This window comes from Podarcis raffonei, chromosome 1 (genome assembly GCF_027172205.1).
Source record: "Podarcis raffonei isolate rPodRaf1 chromosome 1, rPodRaf1.pri, whole genome shotgun sequence".
NCBI lineage: Eukaryota > Metazoa > Chordata > Lepidosauria > Squamata > Lacertidae > Podarcis > Podarcis raffonei.
The window spans coordinates 14,174,475-14,192,624 of NC_070602.1; the positions used below are offsets into that span (position 1 = coordinate 14,174,475).

Genomic DNA, 18,150 nt, shown 5'->3' on the forward strand with positions numbered 1-18,150 from the left:
ACCTCCGGAACGAATTAAGTACTTAACCTGAGGTACCACTGTATAGATTTTGTTCAGAATGCTCATTCTCACAGAACTGTAAGGAAGAATCATAAAAAGGATGGTTAATTTTAATTCTATAAACTAGTACAGGCATTGCCAGCCTTCTTGAGCCCATTTGCAAACCAGAGAAACTTATAGGTAGCACACACCTATGCACACATCACAACCTATTTTACTGGCTACTACAGAATACTTACCGTATTTTCCCGTGTATAAGACAATGTTTTTTCTTATAAAAAAATGTTACAAATTGGGGGTCATCTTATATATGGATAGTGCAGAGGGTGGACAGGCTATTGGTTGCAGCCGCGAGCAGGAGATTTTCAGCGGGGGGGGGGTAATTGGTGGCTGCATCAAGGGCTGCTGTCATTTGGCTGTTGCTGTGGTAATTGGGCGGGTGATTGGTGGCTGTGTCAAGGCTTGCTGTTGATTGGGTGCCGCTGCGGCAATTGGGCAGGTGATTGGCGGCTGCTGGCGGCAAGCGGGCATACGATTGTTCGCTGATGCATGCGATTGTCAGCGTCAATCAGACGTGTAGTGATTTCCGGCAATCCCCACCCCCATTTTCTTAATTTGGAGTCTCCAAAAATAGGGGTCGTCTTATACACAGGGGCATGTTATACACAGAAAAATGTGGTATATTTATTCCTACTCTCTGCTTCCTGCTATTTAACTTCCTGATCCACAAGCGGACCTCTCCCCTTATTCCATGCATAGAAAAGTAAGAAACAAGAAATATCTCTGGTTAAGAACTTAATTTGTTCCGGAGGTCCGTTTTTAACCTGAAACTGTTCTTAACCTAAAACAAGCTGACTTTACTCCAAAAAGGAGTTGACTTCTGCTTCACTTCCCAGCACTGAAGCAGACTAACATTACGGAAAAAAACCTATTTTAGCTATTGCTGGGAATTTGCTACACTTTTCCCTGTATCTTGGCTTCTGACATCTGAAGTCAGCCCTTTTTAGGGAAGTTTTTGATGACTGATGTTTTAATGTACTTTTAATCTTTGTTAGCAGCCGCCCAGAGTGGCCGGGGAAACCCAGCCAGATGGGCGGGGTATAAATAATAAATTGTTATTATTATATCCTTATCATGCTTTGCATCAGTTTTGACCTCCCTGCCATAGCAAATATGCTCAGATTAGTCCTGTATAACATGAGCAATGAACTTCAGGGCCAGAGGCCAAAAGTGGCCCTCCAGGGCTTTCTATTTGGCCCTTGGAAATGTCTATAAGTCTCCCCTCTCACCAGGCCACATCCCTCATTGCCTCTCACCCCACTAACCACTGTCATGTGGCCCTTGGAAAGTTGACCAAAAGGGAATGGGGCCCTCAGAATGAAAAATGTTCCTCAGCCTGCTGTGTATTGATACCTGCACTTGCCAGTTGGAAAGGTATCTTGCCACTATAATCGGTGTGTTCCATGTCTATGCCTGATAAATGCCAAACCATCAATCCATCCACATCTCCATTTGCAGCAAGGCTGGGAGTGGGGATTTTAAAAAATAAAAGAAGAAGAAGAAGAGTTTGGATTTGATATCCCGTCTTTCACTCCCTTTAAGGAGTCTCAAAGCGGCTAACATTCTCCTTTCCCTTCCTCCCCCACAACAAACACTCTGTGGGGTGAGTGGGGCTGAGAGAAGTGTGACTGGCCCAAGGTCACCCAGCAGCTGCATGTGGAGGAGCGGAGACACGAACCCGGTTCCCCAGATTACTAGACTACCGCTCTTAACCACTACACCATACTGGCTCTCTAAAAAAAGAACAATTGTCATATGGAGAGGAAATTGATGTTGTGCTAAGGCAATTGTTACATCAGGGAAAGCATTTCGGCTTGCTGGATGGAATGACCCCCCTTCTCTACTCCTCTCGCTGTTCCGGCGGTTCTCCTGACCCCCAAAGAACCAATACCTGAAGGAGCGTCTCCACCCCCATTGTTCTGCCCGGACACTGAGATCCAGCGCTGAGGGCCTTTTGGCGGTTCCCTCATTGCGAGAAGCGAGGTTACAGGGAACCAGAGAGAGGGCCTTCTCGGTAGTGGCGCCCGCCCTGTGGAATGCCCTCCCTTCAGATATCCGAAGCCATATGAATGGAGTCAGGTAAGATTTGCTCCCCAAATTTAGACCTCAATAACACCAGTCCCAAGCCTTCTAGCCTCAGGCATGGTGACTCTCCACAGTCTAGCAGATCACATACTACCTCATTTCATAGAACACCCTCCCTTCAGATGTGAAGGAAATAAGCAGCTATCCTATCTTTAAAAGACATCTGAAGGCAGCCCTGTTTAGGGAAGTTTTTAATATTTAATGCTGTATTGTTTTAACACTTGATTGGAAGCCGCCCAGAGTGGCTGGGGAAACTCAGCCAGATGGGTGGGGTATAAATAATAAATTATTATTAGTATTATTAGCATTATTATTAATTAATTCCAAGGGTGACAGGAAGCAGAGAACAGAAAGTCACATTTCTCAGGGCTTCTGCTGATGGGATTCTTTGGCTGATTCCTGCCCATGTGTTTCTCTTAACTAGCTTATCAACACCTTTTTGTGCTAGCCAACCTTGCAAAATCTCTCTAGAATGGTTGGGTGCAATGGAGAGAAAACGGCTCTCACCAGCCGTTTTGCTAAAATAGGGTGCTGCAAAACTTACTTTGCTTCTTTAGGAGAAACGCGATGACAAACCTAGACAGCATCTTAAAAAGCAGAGACATCACCTTGCCAACAAAGGTCTGTATAGTTAAAGCTATGGTTTTCCCAGTAGTGATGTATGGAAGTGAGAACTGGACCATCAAGAAGGCTGATCGCCGAAGAATTGATGCTTTTGAATTATGGTGCTGGAGGAGACTCTTGAGAGTCCCATGGACTGCAAGAAGATCAAACCTATCCATTCTGAAGGAAATCAGCCCTGAGTGCTCACTGGAAGGACAGATCCTGAAGCTGAGACTCCAATACTTTGGCCACCTCATGAGAAGAGAAGACTCCCTGGAAAAGACCCTGATGTTGGGAAAGATGGAGGGCACAAGGAGAAGGGGATGACAGAGGGTGAGATGGTTGGACAGTGTTCTCAAAGCTACCAACATGAGTTTGACCAAACTGTGGGAGGCAGTGGAAGACAGGAGTGCCTGGCTTGCTCTGGTCCATGGGGTCACTAAGAGTCAGACATGACTAAATAACAATAAAAAACTTACTTCCCCAGAACTGAGTGCAAGTAAAGGCACAGAACAGTATATACACTAAGCCAGACCTCTCTGAAGTGATTCAGAACTATGTGGGAACTAGCAACCCATCAGATGGATAGAATGGATAGCATTGTAGAATTGCAAAATTCTTAAATTAAATCCTGCTTGGGTGAACAGTTCTTATACTACTTTCTTTAGATTTGCTGTCTGGAAACACCCTAAAACTCCAGTTTACACTACACTGGTACATCCAGCTTATTGCCAGGGAGGACATTATAATCCACTTCTTACGTATGTTCCCAGGAGTCTATCTAGGGGATTCATCAGACTCATAGCACCATAGCCAGTGGACCTTCCAGAGGCAACTGACTGGTCACTATGGGAATCAGGATGCTGAAGTAGAGAAGACCTTTCAGATGATCTAGCAGGTCTCTTCTAATGATCTTAGGTTTAATTTTAGAGCTGGGGGCAGGGTGGTCTCCTTACAGGCATTCTCCAGCTCTTCACTGGAAAGGTGAGCTCCAGTTTCCTGAAGTAGGCAAATTATTTCCATGTGCCTTTATAGAAAAAAGAAAGAAACACCAGTGTAATTATTGACAAATTCATAGTTAATAAGTTCCTTCAACAGTCCTTAGCGGAACTACCAGGGATGACGTGCCAAGACAAAGCCAGTGTGAGCACTCACTTGCTTTCTCTCTGCGACTGCCTTGGCAGCTACCCAGAAGCGGGAACTCAGAGGTGATCAAGTGAGATGATAAATTGGCTGCTCCTTCAATGATCAACCCCATCTGATGTGCCACACAGAGAGAGAGAGGGAGGGAGGGAGGGAGAGCATAAACACTTGCTCCACTTTTCAGCAAGTACTCAGCCAGCTTTGCGTGCCCTTTGCTTTTTGCAACATGAAGTTGAGTGCGGCCATCATAATCTTCACAGCTTAAGTTTCCACCCTGCAAAAAAGAAACATATCTCCCATCTGCGAGAGCAAATGCAATGCTATAATGAACTTTTTAATAAGCTGAATTCATCTCATCAGGCCAGCAAAGCCAAAACTGAAATGTTGTAAAAGAGATTGTAGCTCAAAAGGTTGCAGGTTCAGTATCTGGCATCTTCAGGAATAAAACAACCTGGAGCCTTAGAGACCAGGGCAGGTGGGTAGATTTCAGCCTTTTGTGGGGTTTTCCAGGAACCCAAAAAACCACCAGCCAGAGTCAGGTGCGAAATAGTGGCTCAGCCTGCTGACATATATTAAATGCACTTCCAGATTACCTGTTTATTGAACATTCATCCTGATTCATTTGCAGGATGAATAATTGGCATAGGCTATTTAATGTGCTTGTTCTGATTAGTTTGAAGGAAGATTAGACAACATTGCCTATTTCACTAGCATTCAAGCTGTTTAGTTTGCAGGGAAATTAGACAATGTTGGCTATTTAATAAGCATTCATCCTGGTTTATTTGCAGAGTGGTTAGAAGATTTTGGATATTTAATTAGCATTTATTCCACTTACAGTGGTACCTCAGGTTAAGTACTTAATTCGTTCCGGAGGTCCGTACTTAACCTGAAACTGTTCTTAACCTGAAGCACCACTTTAGCTAATGGGGCCTCCTGCTGCTGCCATACCACCAGAGCCCAATTTCTGTTCTCATCCTGAAGCAAAGTTCTTAATGTGAAGCACAATTTCTGGGTTAGTGGAGTCTGTAACCTGAAGCATATGTAACCTGAGGTACCACTGTACTTTTCAGGAAAGCTAAATGATGTTGCATCAAAGTGAGTGTTGTCCTACACTCCCCACAGCATTTGCCTGCCACTCCCATTAACAATAAAAGTTTGGTATTTGGGGAAAGTTGAGTATGTTGCACAAGATATTCCGGTCAACAGCAATTATGCAATCTGAATTTACTGGACTGTGATTGAATCACACCACGAAATAGCAATGGTTTGGAAACGCCCTTAGAGGAAGTCACAATTACAAATTAAGTATTTATCATGCTTTTGAGCAGACTTCTGCTATTTTTATTTACCACTTCTTCTATTGATTTCAATGTATTCAGGTTACCAGTATTAGCAGCAGCACAAGCCATAGGTGGAATTCAAGCTTCTAGCTCCTAAAGAATGACAAGAAAAAAATAAAAGAAAGATTATGTATACATTCCATAACATTAAGCAATAACTGTTTGGTATTTATATTTATTAAATTTCTGTAGCACCCTTCATTTGAGAATCACAGAGCAGTTTACAATATAAAAACACAAACATAACATAGCAAGAAATGAAAACAATCCCTCCACACAGAGTTTTAAAAGCCATAGATTAATACATCTTATCTGTGAGTACAACAGATATTTATATAAACATGGCAACACAGATATGTTAAGGTATTGCTGTTTTAACTGACACATTTGTGATGAATTATGCTATTGTTGGGAGACACTGAGACATTCTTTTAGCAAAAAGCAACACACAAATAGAATGAACAATAAATAATATTAGTGAGATTCCAAAATGAGCGAGAGTGTGAGCAAAATAGGAAAAAGAAATACAGGGTTTTCAAGTTAATGTCATTACCATTTGAACTACCCAATACAATAACCAAGTTTTTCAGTCTACTTGGCATGAATCTGAATTATTTATTATTATTTCTTAAATCTGTATACCACCCTTCATCCGAAGATCTCAGGGCAGCAAAAAAATCAAATTTTTAAAAAATGATTTTATATTCTCAGGTTTTAATCAACACATTGTGGCTGGTTTTTTTAGCTGCTTTGGAACTGCTATTGTTATACTATATGTAGTAGTAGTAGTAGTAATAATAATAATAATAATAATAATTTATTATTTATACCCCGCCTATCTGGCTGGGCTTCCCCAGCCACTCTGGGCGGCTTCCAAAAAAATATTAAAATAGTGTAATACATCAAACATTAAAAGCTTCCCTAAACAGGGCTGCCTTCAGATGTCTTCTAAAAGTCTGGTAGTTGTTGTTCTCTTTGACATCTGGTGGGAGGGCGTTCCACAGGGTGGGTGCCACTACTGAGAAGGCCCTCTGCCTGGTTCCCTGTAACTTGGCTTCTCGCAGTGAGGGAACTGCCAGAAGGCCCTCGGCGCTGGACCTCATTGTCTGGGCAGTGGAGACACTCCTTCAGATATACTGGACTGAGGCCGTTTAGGGCTGTTTATGTGCTGCTCCTTAGCAAGCTGTGGGTTCCTGTGAGCATTGATGCATATGTCTGAGCTGCCTGCTGGCCCAGGAACGCTCTCCCCACAACAAGTGCAGAGAGTCCAAATCTGGCAGTCATTGTCAACAGGAGTGGTCTCAGGGATCACTTTAAACCTCTTGTTAATTACCTGAATCTGCATAAATTAATTAAATAAATGCACTTAGGATTTGGGGGATGAGTCCCGCCCACTTCCCACCACCATGTGGACACCCATGTTTTTTCAGAAACCTAATTTAAAGGGAGAAAGCAGTTTAGCCATTGCTGTTGTGAGACAACAACAGGGAGTCGTTCTTGCCCACCTAATGCAGATCGCCCAGAGATCCATCAACAGATCCACAAGCCATTCCACGACTTGCTTTACAGCAGCTTCATATGTAAATGAAAAGTAATACAAGTTCAAAAATGACAACTTTCCATGTAACACATTCTTTACCTGCTTCTTCTCTTTCCAAGAAAGTTGCCTTTTGCCCAGCTCATATGAAAACCTTGCCAAAGAAGCCTCAAGTGTCATATCGCCACCTGAAATCACTCCAACGTGAGCAAGATCCTGTTGTTGTTTAATCCGTTTAGTCGTGTCCAACTCTTCGTGGACCAGAGCACGCCAGGCACTCCTGTCTTCCACTGCCTCCCGCAGATTGGTCAGACTCATGTTGGTAGCTTCGAGAACACTATCCAACCATCTCGTCCTCTGCCATCCCCTTCTCCTTGTGCCCTCCATCTTTCCCAACATCAGGGTCTTTTCCAGGGAGTCTTCTCTTCTCATGAGGTGGCCAAAGTATTGGAGCCTCAGCTTCAGGATTTGTCCTTCCAGTCAGTGAGCACTCCGGGCTGATTTCCTTTAGAATGGATAGGTTTGTTCTTCTTGCAGTCCATGGGACTCTCAAGAGTCTCCTCCAGCACCATAATTCAAAAGCATCAATTCTTCGGCGATCAACCTTCTTTATGGTCCAGCTCTCACTTCCATACATCACTACTGGGAAAACCATAGCTTTAACTAGATATAACCAAATGCCGAAATGTTGGTGCAGCTAATCTAACCGGCTGCAAAGTGATGATGTACAGGGAGTTGGGGGTATAATATCTATTTAGAGAAGGGGTTGGAAACCTCAGGCCAGGAGCCCAATCTGTCCCCTCCAGGTCTCTCAGGGTACCATACCCTCCAACATTTATCCGGGATCAAATCAGACACCGGGACGGCTTCTGTAAATCCGGAACTGTCCCTGGAAAATAGGGAGACATGGAGGGTCTGTGACAGTTTTGAGTGCTAGTGTTCTTAAAACTTAATCTTTTATATCCCCATTTTTGTGCTGGTTTGTTGTTGTTTTTTTTTTTTGTTGTTTTTTTTGCTTATTAGTTGCTACTTAAAACAAAAATCCACCAATTTTTCATAATTTCCCACTTAAAATTATCATCACAGAACCCAGCACAGTCTACTTTATTATAATTTTAAGAAATTCTGCACCATGCACTTGTCCTATTCATCACCCGTCTAGTTCCATAGGTTGAAGCCACAGACCCTCGCAAACACATTCTGCTCCATCACTTGCTGAAACTCTTCCAGCAAATCAGGGCGGTTGTTTCCAGCAAATTGGGGAGGTTGTTTGCTGCATTGCCTCATCCTTAAGTTTCCAGTATGATCCCCTCTGTGGGAGGCTGAAGAAAAGCTTTCATCTGACACCAGGAATGTAGAGATTAGATAAGACTTCTCATTAAAATTATGTTTCTCTTGATCACCTCCCACACCAGTTCTATGTATCTGCTCCTCTCCTGTTCCCCTCCCTCAGATGCTCAGTGACAGCCTTGGAGGAGAAATGTCATGAATGGAACTCACAGCTCGCTAAGGAGCAGCAAATTTATTAAAGTGATGACCAAATTATAAACCTGGATGTGAAGACAGGTTCTGGCAGATGGAGTGGATGAGAGCAGTAGTGGAAGGCAGATTCTGGAGGGAAGTGGGGGACAGATGGCACTTATCAGCCTAGGAAGGTAGCCCATCTAGGAGCCAGAAAGCTCTGATCCTAAACCTCTGCTGCCTTGCTGGATATCTTTGGAAGGGCTAAGGAGTAAACCCTACAAAAATCCCAATTGGAGTCCCTAAGACGATAGGATGGTGCCTTGGAGCCTCCTTCCAGCAATTTCTGCAGCCAAGTTGGTGCCATACAGTGGTACCTCAGATTACATACGCTTCAGGTTACATACACTTCACGTTACAGACTCCACTAACCCAGAAATAGTGCTTCAGGTTAAGAACTTTGCTTCAGGATGAGAACAGAAATCAGGCGGCGGCAGTGGGAGGCCCCATTAGCTAAAGTGGTTCTTCAGGTTAAGAACAGTTTCAGGTTAAGAACGGACCTCCGGAACAAATTAAGTACTTAACCTGAGGTACCACTGTATTCCATTTGACTTCATACCAGAGGCGCACTCCATTGTCTCTCAAGACAGATGCCAACCACAAAGTCAGGCTCATTGCTTTCCAGAAGCTCACTGCTTTCTGGAAGCAGTGAACTACTGAAATAGGAATGTTGAATCCCCAACTAGTGCAGCCCCAACCACTTCCACAGGCTGCATGCAAATAAAGTGGCACTGAGACAACCTGGTGCCATAGAGATGTTTCCAACCACATCTTCTGTTATGTACTGAGTTGAATAGGAGCCAAAATGCAGCAGTCTGAGTAGTCCTAGAACAACAGGATCCAAAATGCAGCAGTCTGATTGGTCCTAGAACAACAGGATCCAAAATGCAGCAGTCTGATTGGTCCTAGAACAATAGGATTCAGAATGCAGCAGTCTGATTGGTCCTAGAACAATGCAGCAGTATGATTGGTCCGCAGGAGCCACCCAGTCCATCTCCAGGTGAAAGTGAATCCACAACCTGATTGGCCTACAGGAGAATCCCGGAATTAGCCAATCACGTGCCGCCTATTGTGTAAATAATGTATATAAAGCAGATATTGTGGGGGAACTTCCATTCCTCCTCACCACCATGAGCTGAATGAAAAGCATGAAATCCACTCTTGACTCTGAGTATATTTCATCTTCCATCACTTCTGACCACTGTCCTCTCAGGTTGGGGCTGGTGGGAGATATAGTTATAAGCACTGAGAGGCAAAGAAGAAGAAGGAGGAGGAGGAGTTTGGATTTGATATCCCGCTTTATCATTACCCGAAGGAGTCTCAAAGCGGCTAACATTCTCCTTTCCCTTCCTCCCCCACAACAAACACTCTGTGAGGTGAGTGGGGCTGAGAGACTTCAGAGAAGAGTGACTAGCCCAAGGTCACCCAGCAGCTGCATGTGGAGGAGCGGAGACGCGAACCCGGTTCACCAGATTACGAGTCTACCGCTCTCAAACACTACACCACACTGGCTCTCCAGGGTTTGGAGAAGGTTTGGAGAAGGCAGATCCACACTAAGTGGCAGCAAGGCTCTCCAGGGTTTCAGAGGAACAAGTTTCCCCAGCCTTACCTGGAGATGTTAGGGATCGAACTGGCACACAAAGCATGAATTATGAACTCTCCCCCACAAGATCAAAAGTGCTCTCTTACTCAGGGACAAGTAGCATCATGCACCATTAAAGTTCCCCAGCCTCTGTCTCCTCACTGTGGGCTGTCACCTCGCCCACCCACCTCCATCACACTCGGCGCCCCCAATGCCAATGGTGCCCCCAGTGTTGAGCACCGGCACCCAGGCCCTAGCCTCCTCCCTGGCAGGGCAGGCCTCTGGCGAGCCCCACAAGCTCTCGTGGCTCAGAGGAAGAGCTTCTCAGCCTCTGGAGGCGTGGGGCCTCAATGCCATGCTCTCCAGGCAATTCCAGGTTTGCCACCGTGGTCAGTGCTGCTGCTGATCTTCCCAAAGCCTCAACCACAGAGTCTCAGTGCACTTGCTATTTTTATCCAAAGCACGTGCACCTCCCATCTGACATTTATCCCTTCAGCAGTGACTACATCCTTAGATTTGCTGGTGTCGCTGCAGAAGGCTGAACAGATATAGCCACCCGCAAACTCTCAGGCTGCAAAGCCTATGCAATCAATCAATCAATCAATCAATCAATCAATAAAGCCTTCATCATTCATCTCATGAGAGAAAGCTTTAAAGGTACCAGGGATTTTTAAACAGAAAGGGTAGTTTATTTGTCACTGTGTTTTTAAAAAAGATTTAAACAAACATCAATTTCCCAGAGCTAAGAATTCACATCAACACACACATACCCACATACAAAACACAAAGCACCTAGCAGTGTATAGGTATAGGCATATTTTTGTACCTTGCTATACTATTGCAATACAAAAACACTCAATTTTGGAACAAAGTGATTATATAACTGTTTTACACCTCTCTAGCTCTGACTACATTAATGCATTTTTTCCTATTTACCATTCAGTTATCCCGTCTCCAAGTGTAGTTTTCCAGTTATGACAAATTAGTTCCTTTTATTTGTTTTTTAAGGCCTCAAAGAGACTTGTGCAGTAGAAAAAACCCTAAACCACAATTCAAGACCATACAATATTATCAATGAATAGTACACTGCACAATTACTACACAGATGGTATTGCACTCCTTTGCAAATGTCCAAATTATGTTTTCTTCCATAGAAAACATGGTTGGAGTTGCAATAAACTTGGTACATAGTATCATTTATGGTTGGGAATGTCAGTTGGTGCAGGATTTTTTGGATTCAACTTTGACAGAAATGGTAAATATCACTAAAGAAACGGTTGTTTGTTGTCCAGAATTAATGTTACTGGAAATTTTTGAGGATACCGATGTAAATATATTGTCAAAAGAATTGGTCTTATTTATTTATGGTCTTGGCAGCAGGAATAGTAATTGCAACTCAATGGAAAATAACCCAAAATCTTACACTGGATGCTTGGTACCGCTCACTCTGGAATATAGCTATAATGGAGGAAATTGTTCATAATTTTAGATTTCAACAAGGACTGGAACATCCAGACACCTTTAATATGATTTGGCATTCCTTTTATGAAATATACAGCAGAGCCATCATTTTTAAGACAACCTGGCAAATCTGGAACTAATACTTGATGATCCAGCCAAACTGATAGTTTTTATTTAGACTTTCTTTTAACTCATGTGCAACAACTCATTCTATGTGCCCATTTTATCCACCTCTTCCCCTCAAAGTGCTACAATTACTAGTGCCCTGGTGAGAATGATTGACGGTCAAACCGCTCTTGAGACTGTTAGCTCTGTGACTCTCAGTACCCTTAACTAACTTCAATTCCTAGGATTCTTAGGTGGGAGCCATGACTGTTTAGAGCGATACGATATTGCTTTCAAAGCATAGTGCAGATGGGGCCTAACTCTTGCATTCTGGTCATCCTTCCTGTTGGCAGTCGATGAACCGAATATATATTCCACGTTTTGGAAGGAGCTGCAAACCTGCAAATAAATCTCAAATACAAAGTAAATCCATACTGTCCACCAGGTGGCAGCAGATTCCCAGCAGAACAGAAAACTGTATTTCCCATGAATGTGTGTTTGGTGATGCTGCTGGGAGGATCAGGCTGCAAGAGATTGCGGTCAAACCTAACTATGCACAACTGCTAGTTATTGCATGAAGGGGTTAAGGACCACAGAGTTGTAGAAAGACTTGGGTTACGTCCAAACCTTTCTACTCTACCCCCCTCCCTGTGCATCATGTAACCATTGAAGAAGGATGTGTGTAAGCTTGATCCTGAGCTTACAGCATGTGTTTGGAATTATATTCTGCATTTTCTACTCAACGGTATGTTGCCTGTATTATCATTGCTGCAGCATGGAACAATGCATGACTGAGACCTTGAATCTGTAAGTAAAACATTTTTAACTTACTTAACTGTGTGTGGTCTGCTCATTGCAAGAGGGGTAGAAAGAGGTCAGCTGCTGTATGCAGCTGGATGAGAAAAGGTTTAACAACCTGTATTCCTAAAACTTTAATGGGCTGCTTATTTTGTGATTTTAACTGGGGCTACCGGGGCTCTCTGTGTGTTAGCCCCCGCATTCGAATCCAGACACTCAGCCATTTCTTTTTGTTGTTCACACACAAACACATATATTTCATATATTTCATTTCTCCCCATACAGGCAAGGTCTTTTGAACCCTCTGCTTCTCCCTCCAGGGAGGAGTCATCCCTCTCTCCAGACCGACTGGCAAGGCAGATAACGCCTCAACTACTAAAATATCATCCAGTTGGAACTGCATCAGGGACTGGAACCTAACTGTTACAACTCTACAGAAACCATGAAGGAAAAACAGGGAGCGAACAAAGAAGACAAGGTAACTTAACCTGCAAGAAAAGGCGGAAGCCTCCAGTTGAGGAACATCTGCCTAAGACAGGGAAAGGAAGCTCTAACAGTATGTGAGGTGGCAGCAGAATTCATTACCTATGCACCCAGATACAGTGGTACCTTGGGTTATATACACTTCAGGTTACATACACTTCAGGTTACAGACTCTGCTAACCCAGAAATTTTACCTCGGGTTAAGAACTTTGCTTCAGGATGAGAACAGAAATCGTGCTCCGGTGGCATGGCAGCAGTGGGAAGCCCCATTAGCTAAAGTGGTGCTTCAGGTTAAGAACAGTTTCAGGTTAAGAGTGGACCTCCAGAATGAATTAAGTACATAACCAGTGGTACCACTGTATTGTCAGGAGAGAAAGGAGAGGTGACCAGAATATTTTTTTTAAGATGGTCCTGTGGAACAGAGTAAGACAAGTTTCCATAGCTGCAAAATGTTGCTGGAAGAAATTCCCAATAGGGATATACAAGAGCAGTATCCAGATCCTGGACAGGCTTCCTTCACCTTTCTCCCTAGTTTGGAGTTTGCATGTTCCCTCTCAACCCCATCTGTGCCCTCCTGGTGTCCAAACTGGGAAGAAACTTTTGGCAGAAGACCTGCTCTTAAAGGGGTGCTGGATAGCACTGAGACCCTTGGTGAGTTCAGTAGAAATAAACACTTTATCCCAGGACTTGTAAATTGTTAGAGAAGGCATGGCTAGATCACGCTCCCTCTGGGAGGAAGTATTGTCTGTTTCTTGTTTCTTTTGTTCCAACCATGTAGCTGAGCACATGTCAGAGGCTGGGGCTCCAGACTCAGACCACATGGTGGAGACTAACACCTGCATTTTGCAACCAAAAATACCTTGCCCTTATGATTTCTGCTGTTGCGTTGAACAATGCATGAGTGAAACCTGTAATTACTGTAAGTAAAGCACTTAAACATACCAAAGTTTGTGGTCTGGTCACTCTAAAAGGGGTAGAGGCTTTGCAAACGCTGCACAGATCTGTGTTTTAAACTCTGCTGGGGGCTGTTTTGGCGTAAGAGTGAGTCAAGCCCCGCGTGCGCTTTTTTGAATTCAGGCAGTCAGCCATTTTTTCTTGGTAGTCCCACACACGTGGGACTTGCAGGATTAACTGGTGTTCCCAGTTATTTCCCAGCAGTAACAGTGTGCCGCTCGTTTCTTTTGGAAACAAGATTCTATTACTTCAGGTTGTTGGTCTTCACCACACAGAAAACTGACAGGATATTCATGTTTTAATAGATCGAACAATATCTTGGATCTAGAGGTGTCCTTCTACTTTAAGACTTTTTCCAGACTTTATGTGAAATGCACTGAGTCAAGAGCACATTAACGTAATCCAGGCCTCTTTTCTTGTACAAGGCAAGGAGGATATCTTGCTCCAGAGTACAATTTCTGGAACATCAGGATTGACAAATGAGTCACTGAAATATTGCAAAAACAAGTAGCTGGCCACAAGGTTGGGTTTTTTTCTTGTTACTTCTTGGATTTGCCTCAGAAAAGGTAAATCCAGGGGGTGAGAGTTACAGGCTGGCATTTGGATGCCAATGATGCCAAGCTGATGTTGTTCCTCCAGTCTGCCAAAGCCCTGCCCCACACGTAGGCCTTCATTGGCCGATTTAGATTTAAAATTTAGGCAGCCTATCCTGTCACCCTCTGTGGCTGCAGCCATCGCCCACCTTAAAAGGTAAGTGGTCTTTCTTGCACTGATGGGAGAGAACTGAGCAAAATCCGTCCTAAGATTTATTGCAGTATTTTTCCTTTGGTTGCCAAACCACGTTCTGTGGTCTGTACTAAGATTATGATCTGGTTAATCAGTTCTAACCGATTTTATAAAATTGCCTTTTGTGTTTCTTGCTTTAGTGTTGCTATTTGTTTTAGTTGTATTTCCACTGCAAACTTCTATAAAGGCATGTCTGTCCGTCCGTCCCGTCCCCCCACTTCAAGCTAGGAAGAAACAAATTGCAATTTCCATCATGCTGTGTGAATGAAAAAAGGAACAACAGATTTGATTTAATCTACGCTGTTCCTTTTGCCCAATACATATTTTAAAAGACACAAAAATCACAGTGTATTAAAACTCATTGGCTTTATTTTTTCAAAGCAAACTAGCAATTGCAGATATAGCTAATAACAGAAAGCAAATGTTAAATGGAACACTTAAAACTTGAAATGCACTTTAATCCAAAGGCAAAACCAAAAACGTTATCTTCCTATTTGGCTGCTGTGAATGTTAACTACGAGCTAAACTGAAGCGGCTTAATTATATGCACCTCACACTCTTTAAAGAATCTGTCGCAGCTAAGCCCTGCTGTCAAAACTATCAATTCCAAGAATCTTAGCCGTAGAGACTTGTATGCATCTTTAAAGCAGGGATAGGGAACTTTTGTCCCTCCAGAACCGGTAAGACCAATTGTCATGGATGATGGGAGCTGTAGATCAACAACATCTGGGAGGCCAAAGGTTCCCCAGCCCTGTTTTGAACTCAAGAAGAGAAACATCATAGGCAGGGTTAAATGGAGGTGGCAAAGAACTCCTCTTCCTGGCACTGCCCACCATGGCAACATCCCACTGTGCTCCCACTCTTCCTACAGCTGCCTGGCTCCATCCCATCAACTTCTGTACATCAGGCAGAAACAGCTGGCTTTGTGGGGCAGAGTCATTACATTAGCTCCTCAGTGACAGATGGGTCACTGCTGCTTACTGGGAGGGAAAGTGGCAAGGGAGGTTGGCACGATGCAAACATGCAAGCAGGAGCACCAGATTGGCTCTGCCTGTGCGTCTGCACTGCACCAGACCCCTTGTCATCTTGCCCCTCTCACAATAAGCAACGTTGATCCACCTGCCAGGAAGTTGGCACAGCAGTTTCATTCTGCCTGGGAAGCTGTTCCTGACACCAAACCCTCCCCTCCGCCAATGCCAGGAGCCAAGGGTGATCAGGGCTCTTGGGTGTATGAAAAAGCCTAAGGGTGTACCATCCCCCTACAAACCCTGGCATTCAGAACTTTACTGAATGCATATAGGTTGGAGGGGTGAAGCCAGGTAGTCTAATGTTAGGGATAAGCCGCTCTTAGTGCCTCATGTGGTTAGTAAGTGAGCAGAACTAAATTTCTTCCAATTTCAAATACTGTACTGCATATACCAGTGTCATTTTCTGGGGGCTTCCTGTTTCTTAGGAAAACCAGACAAACAGTTAAACTGGTAACGTCACATTTTTAAACACATCTTTTATATTTTTCTGTAACAGAACAATAGGTTTTTTTTAAAAACTACAACAACAATCTGATCCTGAACACACTTATTTGGAAGCAGATTGCACCAGGTCTAATGGGACTTTCTTCCAGCGAAGGACGATGAGCACGGAAGCCTTAGGCATTTAACAAAATCAACTTATGCAGCTGGTACAAGGAATCAGTCCTCGCTCGTGCATCTTGTGGTTCAGACTGGTCAATGACAATGTTTGACTGTGGCTAAAAGAGAAAGAAAAACATGGGAACAATGTCCAAGCAACGTAACTTAGTACATGCAAGTAATGAACATTTTATTGTTTCTTCTTTTAAAGTGAAGGTTTAATGCTTTGAATGGAAGGGAAGGTTTTCTGGTGAGGTTGAAGGGGGGAGGGGTGTCTGTTCCAGTAACATTTTCTCCTGGGCAGAGCTTATAACTCACAGAGGATGGATGGATGGGTAGGTAGGTAGGTAGATGTGGTATAGAATGTTAAAATTATCTCTAGCACTTGGCAGGATGGTACAGGCACAACTACAAACTAACACAATGACATGGGGGTAGAGACGGGCATTTCTGTATATTATTTTTATTAGTATGTTCATTTTTGAACACAAGCATTTCTTGACTAGAGAACTGCATCGCAAAATCTGGGGAAGTGTGTGAATTTTGAATGATGGCTGCAGTTCAGTTTACATTTTTTTTTCAGGAAGGGTTTAGCTTCATTTTGGGGGACATTTTTATGCTGATCACTACGTCTCAAAATTCAGAGAAGAGTGGAATGCAAAGGATAAATGTGCTCCAATCCATGCCGGAGTCTAGGTGCTGTGGATCAGGGCAGGTCATACTGAAATTCACTGAAACAAATTCGTCAAGTATCCCCAACCCGAACACCCCAGATTCAAACCCTGGCATCTTCAGTAAAACAGTCAGGTAGTATGTGATCTGCTAGACTGTGGAGAGTCACCATACCTGAGGCTAGAAGGCTCGGGACTGGTGTTATTGAGGTCTAAATTTGGGGAGCAAATCTTACCTGACTCCATTCATATGGCTTCGGATAGAATTTGGGAGGAACAACTTCACGAGGTTTCGATTTACAAATCAGGCTGAGAGAGCGGGGAGAAAGAAACTCATTGTGAGTAAAGAAAAATCGTATTAATAGGACAGACATTTAAAGCAGTCTTATACCACTTGAACAGTCATGGAGAATCTGTTGGGATTTCATTCATTCCACGGCTGATGTGTGATTGTTTTCATCACATGTCTGTGTTGACATTCCATACTACTGGAATCATGGGAACGGAAGTTCAGTTACACTGTTCCGTTATTGTTGTACTTTTGCATTTGCTGTTCTCTCTCGGAGAAGAAGGAGAGAGGAGCCATGTTTTCTTTGTTCTGTAACACCTGATCGTGTACATAATAAATTAGCTTAGAATCCACACCTCTTTGCCTAGTTTCTGCTTGGACTCTACTACAGTATTGTGTGCACATATCTTCGGATATACGGTATTTTTCGCTCTCTAGGGCGCACCGGACCATAGGGCGCACCTAGATTTTAGGGGGAGAAATAAAGAAAAAAAAACTTATGCCCCCCCCCAGCCCCAAAGAGCAAAGAAGCCAAGTCAGTGAGCGGGATGGATCCTGCTAGCTGTCTTGGCTTCGTTTTTAGCCGCAGGGCTGGGCGGGGGAAGCCCGAGCTTCCCCCAACCCCAGCCCCCAGAACGGGTCCGGGAGTGGTGGCGAGGTTGTGCGCAACCTCGCCTTCGCTCCCGGAGCTTGCTGCTATCCGCTAGCCTTCTGAGCCCGGCGGGAACTCCTGCCATGCTCCGAAGGCTTGTGGATAGCTTCCTGAAGCTTGCATTTGCTCCATAGGACGCACACACATTTCCCCTTCATTTTTGGAGGGGAAAAAGTACGTCCTATAGAGCGAAAAATACGGTATGTCACAGAAGAGCATTGGGACAGAGGAGTGATGGATCATCCCGAGAGGCGCTTGAGGGGGAAGAACGCAGCTGCCTGGCGTTTTCCCAAGTTGGTTACAAAGCTCAGCACGGTACACCAACAGAATTCTGGGAACTGTAGTTCTACAGTACAAAACTACTGTTCCCAAGATTATTTGTGGGGAAAGTCAAAACTACTAAAGTGATGTAAGACTGCTTTATATGTATGGTGTGAATGAAGCTCAACGGG

The 18,150-nt window shown here is 43.8% G+C and overlaps 1 protein-coding gene across 4 annotated transcripts in view; it reads right to left on the bottom strand.

Moving 5' to 3' along the window:
- Nucleotides 1-14,809: 14,809 nt before the first annotated feature.
- The window catches only part of TDRD9 (tudor domain containing 9), an 87,463-nt gene continuing 84,122 nt past the window's right edge, over nt 14,810-18,150 (bottom strand). For all 4 annotated transcript variants that reach the window (XM_053362461.1, XM_053362315.1, XM_053362404.1 and 1 more), the window contains 2 exons: nt 16,994-17,066; nt 14,810-16,205 (listed from right to left, as the gene is read on the bottom strand). In XM_053362461.1, coding sequence (XP_053218436.1) covers nt 16,104-16,205; nt 16,994-17,066 — 175 coding nt within the window. In that variant the 3' untranslated portion in view covers nt 14,810-16,103. The remainder of the gene's footprint in view (nt 16,206-16,993; nt 17,067-18,150) is intronic.